This window comes from Crocodylus porosus, unplaced genomic scaffold (assembly GCF_001723895.1).
Source record: "Crocodylus porosus isolate Cpor-Errol unplaced genomic scaffold, CroPor_comp1, whole genome shotgun sequence".
NCBI classification, from domain to species: Eukaryota; Metazoa; Chordata; order Crocodylia; family Crocodylidae; genus Crocodylus; species Crocodylus porosus.
In genome coordinates, this window is record NW_017728886.1 from 76020388 (window position 1) to 76035859 (window position 15472).

The 15472-nt window shown below is 38.9% G+C and overlaps 1 protein-coding gene across 2 annotated transcripts in view; it reads left to right on the forward strand.

The window, feature by feature from the left end:
- NEK11 (NIMA related kinase 11) overlaps positions 1-15244 on the forward strand; it is a 185456-nt gene extending 170212 nt beyond the window's left edge. For both annotated transcript variants that reach the window (XM_019536805.1, XM_019536796.1), the window contains exon 16: positions 12876-15244. In XM_019536805.1, coding sequence (XP_019392350.1) covers positions 12876-13080 — 205 coding nt within the window. In that variant the 3' untranslated portion in view covers positions 13081-15244. The remainder of the gene's footprint in view (positions 1-12875) is intronic.
- The last annotated feature ends 228 nt before the right edge of the window (positions 15245-15472 follow it).

Below are 15472 nucleotides of genomic sequence, written 5' to 3' on the forward strand. Positions count from 1 at the left end.
CACCACTGCATTTTCTATGAGTTAATGTTATAGAAATAAAGATGGCAATCATTGTAGGCAAAGAGTTACAAGGACCTATGTATCACAGTGCCAGAGCATGAGTAAATTGTAATAAATTTTGCAGGAGAGAGGCATTTTCCTGGTGCTAAATGAGTTGGACTGCAGGTCTAACTTCTAAAAGAAAGCTTTATATATATATATACACAGATGTTAAGAAAATGTTAATATCTACTTAATTGTTTAAATTAATTATTAAGTCCTGGATTCATGATTTCATTATTACTATTCTGAATTTTTCTGTGACATTATTACATATAGAGAAGCTTAATACTGAATATCATGTTTAAATGTTAATAAATACTGAATATCATCTTTAATACTGAAGATCATTTTTTGTTGTTTGAAAATTTCCTTTCAGTAGCAAAACACAAAATAATTAAAAGTATGGACTAAGATCATTTAAAAATATCTCCTAGTATTCAAAATATTAAGGGAATTACATGACTATTTAAACCTTCTTACTTTGCATGAAAAACATGTTTCATCCTGTGTTTTTTCCTCATGCTGTGCAAGTACAATAATACACAGATGTAGCTATTCAATTTTCATGCTTGCAAAAGCTTAATAGGAAAGTTGATTTTGTCAATATTTTGCAAATGTGAGAATGTTTTCACACAGTTTTAATTATATAGTCTGTTTTACAACAGTACCATTTAACATACCAGTGCAAAGTTTAATAAGCATAGCATTCTGACCTTGTAAAATTTACAGATGTGCTTGATAATGATTTAACTAATTAAAATGCAAAAACCATTCATCAGCACCTAGGTAGGACATTAACTGTTTGCTCCATTGTTTTGTGTCTTCCATAGTATCATTACTTTAATTCTATGGTTATCTAAAAGAACAATCACTGGATTTTTTTTCTTTTTATTTGAAGTGAAAAAGCTGAGTCATTGTATAGTGCTAGATTTCAAGCATATATCCCATCATATGTGTAAATTGTAAAGGTGTGAGCCTGGTTTTCACTGCAGGTGTGGAAAGCCCTGAATGCCACAGAAATTGTATAGCTCCAGCATACCTTGTGGAGGCAGGGTGACGGGGACCCATCTAGAGCATCTGCACTCTTGTGTGTAGGGTGTTTGGTGAAGGGATTAGTGGATTTGGAACTATGCACAATCCATCTGTCAAAGTTTGATTTCGTGAAATGACTTCATTGCAGTTCCATTCCTGCTACAGATCTCCCAAGTGTTTATTCGGCTTTCTTGGATATTTGTGGGGAGGGTTGGGCAAATTCAAACCAAACCATGCAAACTGTGATTTACTCTATTAACATATTATAATATTTAGTGGATACAGCCAAAATGCCTATCAAAATTAACTGTCGGCTGCTAAATATGACATACTTCATTAATAATTCATTGACACCAGAAAAAAAACTTGATTCTAAATAAAGAAGCCTATCAATATAAACATTATAAGTGTTATCTCAGCCTTTTTTATGATTGATCTCTGCATGTGCTGTGTTAAAAAAGCAAACATTGAAGAATAAGGTGTTCCTTAACTATAAAGATTTCACTTTTATGCAAGGGCAATTGCAGTACAACCTTGCTACACTGAACTCCCATGAGACTAGAAGAAAAGTTCATTTAAAAAGGGTGTTTGCTGTAATAGGATTAGTCAACTTGCTGCATTATAACAATGAAAAATCAGTTCCTGCTGTTGGGTTCATTAAATGTTTCTGACAAATCATTTGCTGTAAACAGAGTTCGTTATTACATGGTTGTAGTGTATTTGAAGCTCACTTGTACTTTACAGGGGATTTTAAATGTTAGCTCTACTCTCCTTGCCAGCTAAAACCAAATAAGATAGACATTCCCTTTTGTTATTTATGTGCCAGAAAATTTAATAAAATTCTCTGTTAAATTTTAAATGATTAATGTTCAGGCAATTAACATGTATTTGCCATTCAGATGGAAAAAAAATCTAGGCTGTTATTTTCAAAAGGGTCTGAGGCAGTTAGATACCCAGAATTAGAGTTTCAAAGGTGCCTAGGCACCTATTTGTGGGATAAATATTTCAAAAGTACCAAAGCAGATGAGATTCCTAATACTGTGTGCAGGGCAGTCCAACCATTAGGTAAACTAGGCAGTTGCCTAGGGCACCAAAATTTGCAGGGTGCCAAAATTATATGCAGAACCAAATAACAGGAACATCATTCTAAATAACAGCCCGAGCCAGCTACAGCTCCACCTTGGTCTAAGACCTTTGGTTCGGTAAGGGGGGAAAGACCTCTGAAAAGATCTCAAAGGACGGATCACTAGAATCACAACTCCTACCTTTTCAACTCTCAAGCAGACTTATGACAAGAGTATACCACTGGCAACGTCATCCTAAAGGATGAACCCCTACTCCTATATCATCTTACAGCTCGTGACACTGATTTCTTACACCTTCCTTCTCCGTTCCAACTACCCTTTTTTAAATATAAAGCACCCTAGATTTCATCAGTTGCATTTAAGATTTTTGTCAAGAGTAAGACAACCAAAATACGCTGACTCCGAGTACAAATATGTATTGTACCTGTAATTCAGGAAACAGGCTTCAAGGTAGGAATTTCTTGGTTCAGTTTTGTAGATCTCATTTGATTTATATGATGTAGAACTGATGTACAAATGTAGTTATTATCATAGGTACACCTGAGTGGTAGTGCTTAATACTCTCAATTTTATAATGTCTAGAAATGTCCACGTGGCATGGCAGGAGATATGATTGTGTGGGTCATGCATTAGATCATATCACACCTTCGTTTGCACATGGAGGGCCCCTTAAGTGCATAATCTGTTTAAACCTTTGTTACTGCTATGCAGCTTTTTGCATCTTTAAGTGCCTAAAGTACCTTTGCAAATCTTGAGACATTCCCATTGAGAGCTGGTAGTCTTTGGATGTATAAATCCTCCTATGCCTCTGAAAATCCTAGCCCTACTGCTCACGCTTGCTACTTTTTACCCCATTTTATTTGGTATTTATTCACCCAATGATGAAATTGTGAAGCACCTCCATGGAGTATATTATGCCTGTTCCTTTTTTAATTTGGGATCCCTTTACACTGCTGTGGATGTGTAAAAGGACTTCAAAGTAAACTTGAACGTAATACACACAGTCTCCAAGGCCCTATTGCATGATCAAAACTTGTTTAAAGAGGCCCCTTCACAGTATAAATGTGAATTGGGCGTACTAAATTTATTATATTAAGACTTCATATATTTAAAGGCGCCTTAAATTCTACAGCAGCCTTTTTACATTAAAATTTCTTTTGAATATTATTGTTAAAATGTACTACAAGAGCTAAAATGATAACATTATAGGTTTGATTAATTTAATTAACATAATTTTGTCATTTGTTGCCCAATTTTCCATTTCTTACCAACACTATTATTTAGAGAGCCTGGTGAAAAATTACGTTGGAAAATTGTTACCTAGCCTGCAGTGTTCTTGTTATTAGTGATGATGAACCAAGTAAAACTTCTTGCTCGCTGATTCTGTTAATCTCACTTTTCACATGACTTCATGTGTTTTGCAGCTTTGACACTGTAGAGTCATTCGTGAATAGGAAATGGGTCTCTTACATCCAGTAGTAACTTTTAATGCAAGATAGCAAAAGGTGATTATTTTTTTTTTCCTTTATTCAAATAAATAACCATCTACATTTATGGTGCTGTTTTATTGGTTCATTCAGTCATATACATAAGTCTGCATATCCCTTTTTTCCCAATTTTCAAATTCTAGTTAAAAAATTACCTTATGGAAGGAGAAATGTCCTCTGCTTCTGATCATATCATGGATCATCTTTCACTGGGGGCATGCCAACAGAGAACCACTGAAGTCCAGTCTCCTTAAAAATGTAGCGTAAACCCTCAGTTACCACACTGAGTGTACTGTTATTTTATATGTTCAGTTACTCTCCTGTCATTGCAGCGCTAGGGCATTGGCCCTCATCTCTGCTTATTATGTATGGCAAGTTGTCAGGTGTTCTTAGTGTTTCCAGGTTTGTGCCTAGGTGTGTGTGAGGGCTCGAAGTAGAGATCTGGGGGAAAATTTTAATGAACGGTTGCCTACATTTGCAGGCGACGGGATTTGATAGTCCACAAAGGTCCTCCCAGTCCTCGATTCCTAACTACATAATTATTGGTGGGTTGTTTTTTTTTTTTTGTTTTTTTTTTTTTTAATGGCAACCATTGCCTTTCCGAACATCAATGAACAAACAGTTGGGTGTTCTGTGGGGGGAAAAAAACGCAAAAAACAAAAAAAACCCCCAAAACTGATATCCATACACACTCACACCTGCTTTGTTATAAATGAAACAATAGGAAAAGTGAATCAGATCTAAAATTCAGTGTACTGTCAATCTTTGCCTGATCTGGCTTATGTTGTACACTGTGACAGAGTGCTAAAAACGAATATTCACTAAATTGATTTTAGTGAAGTGAGAGAATGTTAGCTTGCTTAGCATATTATTGCAATCTGTGAACTGTGTGTTTAGATCATTTTCTTTGTAGGATCTGAACTACATCACTTGAGACTAAGGACCTGGTTTTTTTATATATATAAAATATATAAAATATGGGGTGTGCAAAGTGGACCCTACTTGATTTGGATTCGACCCAAATCAGGACAGTGATTCAATTCATTGATTCGATTTACTGTCCCCTATTTGATTTGGTTGATTCTGAATGTGAAGATTCGATGCTGATTCAGAGAATCACAGATTTGGACATAGACACAGCTTTAAATATTTTTTTCTACATACCTCAAGGTACCGGCGCAGCTTGTGAATGTTGCGTTGCTGGGGTGGATGGAGAGTCCCACAGGGGCGCGGAGGGACTCCCTGCATGCTCGGTGGTGAGCCCAGAAGTGGACCAAAGTACTTCTGATCTTTGACACTAGGGACTCATTTGTGACTAGGAAATGGGTCTCATATAAATACGAATTTATATAAAAATATATATAAACAATATATAAAAAATTATATAAATATTTATACATAAACAATATGTGTGTGTATATATAATAGAACATATGATTAATATTAAATAAAACATTAATAATATAAATTATATCCAGGAGAATGGTAAATGGTGACTGATTTCATAGTGAACGCTCTTGTGGAGCTGTTATATTTGATGTAATTTCATTTCTCATTAAATGGACAGTTACTAAGCTGACAAATCTGAAGAAGACATGTTAAGATGGATTGAAAAGTAACATTCTAATAGGAGCTGGTTAAAAACCAGTCTCAGTGCTGTAACTGTTACATATTGTTTACATTACAGAATAGTAGTCTTACTGCAACCTGCTTCAAAACTAAAATAGAGACAGAAAACTCTTTGTCACACTGATATACGTTATTGTAATCAAACAACAGCCATTTTGTCTTCCTTCTATAATTATTTTAGTGTGGTAGCATTGATCTTTGCTAGTAAGACAGATAATTTTTACACAGCTGACACAGACTATGTTTAATGTCTAGGAATTGCTTATTTTGATCTCTGATATATTGGCTTATAAACCTTATTTATTGCTTGTGCCCTGAGGCCCCTCTGCTTCATTACGTTACTTCCATAGGTAAAAGCAGAGGAGATGAGGGCCCTGGCAATGCCCTGTCACTAACAAAATGGAAACAGTTGGTTAATACCTGATTGTTCATATATATATATATATATATATATATATATATATAGGTGATTGAGTTGGAAGAAATTTTTCAGTCAAACCTTTTGTTTGTTAAAAAAAAACAAAAAAACAAAACACTACAGATTTCAGGCAACTTAAATATTTTACAAATTTCTCCATAAAGGGCAGAAAAACAATGTTTCTTCTTGACATTGTTATTTGAAATTTAAAAAGCAAAATAATTCATCTATGTTTTCTCTATAAATTCACATCAGTGTAATTTTAAAAAGTTACAGACAAACTTGACAGGTAACTAAAAGTTTGTTCAATCAGAAATTCTTTTTTGATGCTTCGGTTTGCCAGAAAAATAGAAAAAAAAAACCCACTCAAAATAACTTTCCCCCTACTTTTTTGGGTTCCAGCAATTAAATGGAAAAAACCCCCAACAAATTGTTGCTTGCATAACTCTAGTAGAAATGTATTTTGCTGAGCGTCATTCATTCTGCCAGAACAAATCTTCATAGGACATGGCAGGACAAAACAGCTAAAAAGTACCAGAGGATCTGGACTTTAATTTGTACTAGTACCTGCCAGAAAGGCAGTGAATGTTTCCATAAATGATAAGTTTGTAATAAACTGTTGCTAGCTGCAAACAATAAAGCCTTGGTAGGTCATCTGGATTCCAGCACATGATTATAGTCTCAGTGCCAAGACAAATGGTTTTTAGTTCTCAGCATTGTGCATGGACCACCCCTGACAAAATGAATATCTGTTGTATCTTTTCACCAAGTATTTTTATAATTTCAGTATTCAATACATAGCCAACAGCAATAGCATGGCCTGTTTTCAATTTACACTTCTCTCAAGAGCAGATGTCAGCTTCAATTATTGTTTTGCAAATTCATTTTTGTCAGTTAATGAAATTCACTGGAGAATAATATCACAAGTATTGTTTCCAGCTGTCTGAATAAAGCTTTATATAATATATTTCCTTTTACCCCATGGGGAAACTTATTCCAAATATGCCTTAGACTTCACAGATCTTTCAAGTAGGACATCAGAGAGCTTTCTATGATATCTAATTATGGTGTCTTAATGCAGGAATTATGAAGTAATTAAGGATGTATTAGGAAAATAATCATTGCATCGTCATATAAATAATTTTTCAGTCAGCAGTAATGTAATGAAAGTGGAAATCCATGGAGACCTGAAGGTGAAAGTAATTGCTGATCTTCAACAATTAAAGTTCTGTCCCTTTCTTGTATGTAGTATCTTCTTCTTGTCATACACAACCTTTTTGTAATCCTATAAACAATGTGCCCTTCTTCAGACACTGCTGTATTGCATCCTTCATATTGTCATGTTCTGAAATCTTATCTCAGATTTGAAAATAAGCTGCTTGTGCTTCAGAAGTGACTTTATAAAGAATATTAGTTGAAGCGTACAGTGATCTTACCAGTGGAACTCAAAATACTTTACAAAAAAGCCTTTGCCATGCTTTTCTGAATCGGGAACAATTTATAACATTAGTTTATGGCTGATAGGCAGCAATGATGATCATACAATTTAATGGGAGGATATCTTAAGGAGAAAAAAAATATTTTTTTCATGGCAGCTGTGATAAAAATTGCACAGGCCACTGTTCTTCCTTTTAGTATAGCAAATATCCAACAGCATAATGCTTTATGTGGAAACATTTGAGGAAGTATGGAACAGAATTTGACATCAAGATTTAAGGTGTTAATACAGGGCTGAGAAGTAGAGTGATGACACTGCTTTTGAAGGAGAAATATTGGGTTTGCAGATGAGTGACTAGAAACACCACAGGCAGGTCCTGATTGAAATGGGATTTTCTAGTTTTAGTACTAAGTACTTCTTCTGGTCTGTCGAGAGATGCTGTTGTAACGGAGAGCAGAATTTAGTCTGGTGTATTTGAAATGTGTTCAGTTTTTAAATATTGGAGTGATCTTAATGGCTTTTGAATTTATCATTTAATGATGAAGAATGCTGTCCTCAATCCTTAGCTGCATTCTAGCACTGCTTAGTGCACTGGAGGAAGTTGGTTTTATGCTCCCCTTTTGTCCCTTTTCCTGGTGGGCAAGGGAATTATTGGAGAAAATTATTGGGTTTGAGGAAAACAGATCATGTAAAGTATGCATACATGTATGTGTGCATACCTCTCTTTGCTCATTAATGCACGCCCCAGGAAGTACAAAACAGGGCGTTTAACCATATAAAGCCTATTTAGACATGTAAGTGTCTTATCTGAATGTACACTCAAGAGAGCCACATGCACAGATGTAAGAAACTGTATCTAACTTGCAGGTATGCCTTTTAGGAAATGACACGGGGATACAAAATTGTTACTGGCCTATTTCTGATGCAGGGCCATGACCATATGGAAAAGACTGGTATCACCTCCCAGTAGTCTTGATTCTGGTATCACCCTCATTTTACATTAGTCTGTCAATTAATTGTATCTGGCTTGCAGCTGCCCCTGCAGTGCTCAACATGGGGCCAAACCCCTCCCACTCCTGCCTAGGACGGCCGGCGCCGTGCTCTGGCCTGCACCCGCCCTGTGCCCACCAATGACACTGCCCCAGCCAGCACACACAGGAGCAGGCTACTCCTGCTGCAGCCACCCAGGTACTGCTCGGGTCCCCGCCACCTCCAGCTGCTCCTTCTCCTGCTGTGCTCTAGCCTCAGTATGCAGGGCTCCAGCTCTAGCTCCAGGTCCCAGCTGCCTTCCACCCACTCAGCCACGTGGAGCAATGAGCAGCCGCTTCCAGGCAGCTGAGTGGGTGGAAGACAGCCCTGCCGGGAAGATGTGCATGCTGGCTGGGGCTGAGGCAGTACTGTTGGCAGGTATGAAGCAGGTGTGAGGGGGAGCATGGTGTGGGCTGCCATGGGCAAGAGCAGGCAGGACTCAGCCCCATGCAGAGTGCCACAGGGGCAGCCATGGATCGGAAGGGGGGGGGATGGACCACACCTGTACCTACACCTGCACTGCACTGTCCAGGCAAGCCCTGCTGCATGTGCCCCCTGCCCCATTCCCCCTTTCCTCCCACCTACTACTGCTGGCACACAGGGCCCCCACCCCACCCCCACACAAAATAGAAGAGTAAGACTATTTTGAGCTATTATATAATCACTTCCATATCCCCTACTCAAAAAAGCATAAATCAGGACAAAAATTATTTTTGAAATAAATTAAAATATGGTATAGTTTATATTTGATTTTTAATATAGGATTTTTTGTATCTATAATTTGTTAAAAATAAATCTTCTGAATGATTTTGTGTGTGGCCCTCAACAGCTAACCCAAACTTATTAAGTGGCCCTCCAGCCAAAATAATTGCCCACCTCTGGTGTAAATCCTTTGATGTCAGTAGAGGTATGTTTGATTTAATGGGGTATAAATGAAGTCTGACAGTAAAGTATATACGAAATTCTCTCGAATAAATTCTCTCCCTCTTTTGCCTTCCCCAGAAATATGTTATGTGGCAAATGACTTTTCCTAAACTCTGAAATTCAAATTGCAGCTAAATGGTTTCTCTTGTGAATGCAGAGGTTAAGATTTTTGACACTCACTCCTTAGTTGTCTACCTTTGAACATTTTCCCTAATCCCACTGGTATTGAGTTTTATACAGATTAGTTTTCTTGGATGTTAATTTGCACGCTCTATCAACCTAAACAGAAAAGATATAGTTCACAGGTCACATTTATTAGCACAAGAGTGGCTCCAGAGATGCTTGTTTATTTTTTATCACCTTTAAATAGACAGGAAGGCTGATAAATTTAAACACATAGCTTTAGAAAAAAACAGTAAATGGAACGCTGCAGTAGAAATTACTTTAAAATATTTTCTTATGAAGTATTTTAACCTCTGCAATGTTTCTGCTTCAGTTGCGTTAAGGCAGGGCTGTCCAGCTGGCAGCTCATGGGCTGCATTCAGTTCTTAAGGGGTTAACATGTGGTCCCCAGGCCCCCACCTGGCAGCCATGGCCCTCACCTGGCAGCCACTACCCCCATGGCTCTGGCAGTTTGGTGGCCAGAGGATCCAGGCTCCTCCTCCAGTCTTTGTTTCCTATCTCTGCTCGTGGAGTCAGGGGTGGGGATGGGGTTGGGAGGTAGAAGGGTGGTGGAAGGGTGCTGTACATGCAGCAGGGAGAAATCTGGGCTGCACATGCAGCAGGGGAGAGTGGGAATGCCTAGTCTGTGTGCATGGCAGGGAAAAGCCGGGCCACCTAGGCTATGGGTGCAGTGGGGGAGAGTAGGAGTGTCTTGCACGCATAGGAGAGGAAAACTGAGCTGCCTGGGCTGTGAACACAGCAAAGGAGACCCTGGGGATCTGAGACTCATGTGGTGTGTGGCGCTATGATCTGTAGCCTGCATGGCATGCAGCACCCCCTCCCCCTCACGACTGTCCAGAAGTTGGATACCCCTGTGTTGAGATATTTACTTTATTGGCAAACACAGGATTTTATTTGACTCTTTTTCAATGAGCTAAACTCCAGGTTGGCCTCAGCTGAAGACTAGTTCACTTGCAAGGTTTTAATTTGTCTCCTAACCAGCACTAGAGACAGAGATTTCCAGCAGGTGCAGGGAAGACAGGCCTGTGGAGATTCAAGATTGCCTCCATGAGAAAGGTGCATCTCATCTTTCTTCACTACCAGAGCCTAACCTTGCTCTTGTATTATGAGTCAGCAGGGGAACACAGCATATTGCTGAACAGCAGATCAGAAGAGGGATGAAATGCATGCAAAGACAGTGGTAGGAGGAACTTGTATTTAGTTCTGGTTGGGTGAGGCAGCAGAATAGTAATCTGTCCATCAGTCAAGAAACCTTTAAAAGTGCTGTGGGCTGCTTCATCTAGAATGCTTTTTAATATGTTTTCCCTGCAACCTTTTATATGCTAATGGAAAGATTTAGTGTTACCAATTATGCACAGTTTTTCACACAGAAGAAAATAAGAAATAGCAAACTAAACATTTTTTCCTTATTTTCTCTACCATCACTGTTTTCTAAAAACACCAGAGCCTATTAAATAGGAGTTTCAGGGTGCTCTGGTACTTTTGTAACATTATTGTCCCATTACTTCTATGTCAGAGGACTGGGGAAATGATCCCAACCGAAACCCAAACCCTACAAATAAGTATGGAGCAGCTTGTTATCATATGCAGGGTCTTCATAAAGTCCTTGTGCACTTTTAAACTTAGGTTGTGGGTATGATAGAACCAATCTGTAAATGGCATTTAAAACCAAATTTATTAAAGTTTTCAGCCTTTAAATCTTACATGGTGCTATTCCATTTCCTTTCTCGGTGAGACAAAGGACTTGGAAATGTATACTAAGCATCATCCTAATAGTAAACCAGTCACTACCAGTTATCAAAGGTGTAGGTGAGGACATTATAATACCTTGAGAATGCTGAAGTCTGAATCTCTCAGTCAACATCCAAGTGTGTGAGGCAGAATGCAACAGATTTGCAAAGACATCCCACCCCTTCAAAATGATACTCAGATCTTAAAATACATCAGGATTCTTTTTGTTAGGCCAAGTGACTCTTTCCATCACTTCAGCTCATTAATTATTTTGGCTGTAAAGAATTTTCAACAATAAAAATTATGGGGTACCAAATCTATGTAAAATAAGGGTAGCTGTGAAGGCATAAGAATGAAATCCAGGAAAAATGAAGGACACTTTTAGTCCATGCTGAGAACACCAGTCTAGTGGACCCAGGAAAATAGATGCTTCTAATTTATTTTAGCATATGGCAAATATGTTAAATGAAACTCTTAAGCTATTTTGAGAAACTATATTCAAGAATGGCTGTATGCCAGGATAAAATCCCAGGGGAAATCCTGTACTATCTATTTGGTATTGAACTACTGGAAAAAGTACAAAAACGCTGAAAGGAGAGACTGTCTGTTGCCACTGCTGCTATCAGAAATCAGTTAAGGTTATGTATGCAAATTGCTGGAATTTGTGCAAGGGACAACTCTGATCTAAAAAAAACCACTCAAGAGAAAGGAAATGACACAGATAAAGTTTCATGTGCAGCCATAATTCTTTCCCTTTGTGCATGGGTATTATGATACAGTGTTGGACAATCCCATATTTTGACCAACTAATACACTGTGGTGCATTTATTAACCTAAAGAGGACCTGAGTGAATGAGAGGGGCTGTCTTAAGAGCCCCCTGTAAGTTCTTTACTACTCACTTCAAATTCTGAAACACAATAGTTTAAATATACTTGTCATATTTTGTAAGGGTAAAGTGCAAACTTTTATAGCACACTGCAGCTCAGTGCTGGTAAGGTCCCAATCCTGCAATAACTACATGCTATGTGGATGGTCCTACATGGAACTCAAGTGAAAGATATGGAGGAGAGTTTGTTTGTTTGCTAAATGGTGTGACCTCCCTCTGGTTATGTTTAAGAAGGAGTTTGGTTCAAGTGATGTAATGAACAGAATCTTCTTTGCAAGCACATGTACTTCAGGAACATGTAGTTTTTAACAGAGTAAAAGGGAAAGTTTCTCCCTGATCCTTTTATGAACATACTGGCTGCACACTGTTTGTAGGTTGTCACAAGAGTTTCAAACCTTCTGGTGTGTTAAAATTCAGTTCTCAGTCTTGCAGTTTTGAACCAGACCCTCCCTGTAAATCAGTGTTCGGTGACTATGAGTGTTTTTCATCACCAAAGTACAGATGTGTCTTCTGATAAAGAAGAATAATGTCTGTTCAGTTCTTACTACATCTTGTACAAAAGTTTCCCTATCTTTTGATAAGAGTTTAAGGGATGATTTATGAAATGTGATTTTTTTTTTTCTCACAATATGCCACTGACATCTGGCTTGATATAATTCTGTAAAATCCAGAAGCAGTAAGTATGCATGTGTGAACTAGATTTACTGTAAAAGAAGTCATAAAATTGGACATTGGGCTGGAACTCTGGCTCCCACGAAGACAACGACCGAACTTCCACTGAGTTCAGCAGGGCCAGAATTTTAACCTAGGGCTATCGCTTTTATATTCAGTTTAATCATAGGAAAGTTCTATAGGGAGTTTTGATCCTTAGACTGGCACACATATTGGATGCAAAAAGATACAGTCGTTGATGTCCAGTGTCAGTTGCTTTATTTAAATATGAAATATGGATTCATTTGAATTTGACACATATGTAATATTTGTTCACAGATCAGCAATTCAGAAGTTGGGATCGGAAGTATTTGAAAGGGTTTATAGCTATCTCAAGCAAGCAAGACAGCAGAATACAAGTGAGGATGAGGTCAAGGAATACCTAGAAAAAGTGGTTTCTAGAGCAAGTGACTGTTTTGAAGTGGATCAACTTCTTTACTTTGAGGAACAGCTGTTTGCTTCAGCAGGAGATGCTCAAATGTAAAAGGTACAGCAAGACTGGACAAAGCTGGAGTTTGGTGAAATTGCTGTCAACAAATAAGTATTGATTACTGGGGTACATGATGGGGCATAGCACTAGGACACTGAAGAAATGATTCATATATATATGTGTATGTGTGTATATCAAAATCTTTTTCCCATTTGTATTGTTCCATAAGGATATGCATTCTTTTAGGCCTCAATTCTACTTCCAGAGCATGACCCTATATTCTCCAAAGTCAAAAAACCTCACATTGATATTAGTGGGCTGAAATTAGGGTCCCAGTGAGGTCAACAGGAGTTCTGTTATTGATTTCTGAAGTAGTAGGCCTATCAGTCCTATTGGAGCATGACACTCCACAACGTACCTGTAGGTTTTATTGCATTAGGGCTTAGAGAACAGTATGCGAATATGCACATTCATGTGCATGGATCTGTGTGTGAACATGTAATTACTAGTCAAGAGCTGCTTATTACTCATTGTTCTGATAAAGGCCCATATTTCACCTTCATCTTCTCAGTTAAAATCTGAGTGGATGCATCTACACATACACTTTACTGCTGAGTTGACTAATTAGCTCTGCAGTAAAGCTTCACTGTCCACATGTGTGCCAATATTAGGGCACAGTAAATTAATTAACTCCACAGCCATTACTGTACATTCCTGATGGCACATGGGTTGTTCCTGACCCTACTGCACAGTAGCTCTTAGCTACTTACCATGATACTGAAGTTACTGCTATCTCAATTGCTAGCCCACCAATGCTACAGCAACATAGTGTCTCATGTTGGTTCTCCCCAACCAAATTAATTTCAGACTCCCTGCTGTCATTTCTTCCATTATGTGATCTTGCAGTGTTCAGTGCAGCACTTGTGAAGGGCTCAGGTATGGATTGGGCATCTCTGACACCATAAATTATTTTTGTCTGATCTTGGGCCATTTATTCACAGGTGGGCAGATCAGCCATTTATCCTCTTGATGCCTCAGTTTTCCTATCTGTAAGACAAGAATAATACTGCCTTTGTGAAGGGTTTTAACATCTTCTGAAGCAAAGTGTTGTATAAGTATAATCTTATTCTATTTTAGCATTACAACAGACTGTAGAAATAGCAAATTTGCACAAATAGACAAGCTATAACATTATGATACCTCCAGCACCCAATAATAGGAGACACCAACACAATCTGACTACAGCTTTCATTAGGAACACATGGCATTGTAGGTTGAAGGATGAACTCTACTTATCAACATTGAAATAGGACATATTTTCTATCTTGATTAAACTTGTGGTATAGTTTGTGGAGTTTGAGGGCTGTTGGTTATGACCAGGACTGCTTAATCTCCAGTCCACAGGCTAAATGCAGCCTGCAGAGCCATCACATCTGGCCTGCAGTGCTACCCACAGCTCAGGAAATTTAGTAGCGGATAACTGGTGGCCACTAATACAGCTATGCTCCCCTCTGCCAAATTCCCCAACCCAAAGCCCCATGTGCCCAACTGGAGCTAGGCAACACCTCCTTCCCCCTGCAGGACTGAGTTGGGGCTGAGCCATGCCCCTTTCCCCCACCACAAGGCTGGGCCCCTTTTCCCTGCAGAGCCAGACTGGGGCCAGATCATAATCCCCATCCCCCCAGCTGGGCCATGCCCTCTTTCCCCCCATGGGGCTGGGCTGGGGCTAGACCATGCCCCTTTTTCTCCCATGGGGCTAGGCCATGTCCCCTTCCCCCTAGGTCTGCTCTTACCCCCTTGCTGTGCCAGCCTTGGGCTCTGGATTGAAACCACCATCCTGCCCATGGTTATACCAGGCACTGCCCATCTGGCCTGCCAGGTAAAAGGTTTAACACCACTGGTCAAAACTAAAGTCTTTTCACATGATTTATCCAAGGTATTTTGGGCACCTGCTAGGCCTGGGCACCTGCTTCTTTGCTATACTGAGCCCCTTTAAAAACTGATGTGCCCAAAGCACAGGCAGCATTTTTTCCAAGAATCTGGAAATGCCTGGGGTCTGTAGGAGCTAGGTAGTCAACAAAGCAACCAGTAATTTATTTATGGTCAGAATGAAGTTTGGATTTGTGTTTTGGCCATAAAGGCCATCCTTGGGGAAATGCTCACTCTCTGATGTACAGAATTTTTGCTTTGATGCACATTAAAAAGAGATTATAATGGCCTTCAAAGTGACTTTGAGCATTTTCTTCTGTGTGGGGATATGTCCTCTGAGACAGTGTCTGAGCCCTGAGGAGCTCTTAATCTCCTCCTACATGACACCAAATTCCTACCCTTGCAGGCTCCTCACTGACATCATCTTTTCTCCTCTTGAATGGGGAGGACCTGGGGACTCCCTTTTAAATCATGTTCCCTGCAGCAAGGATAGGACTGATAAAGGATATAGGCAGAT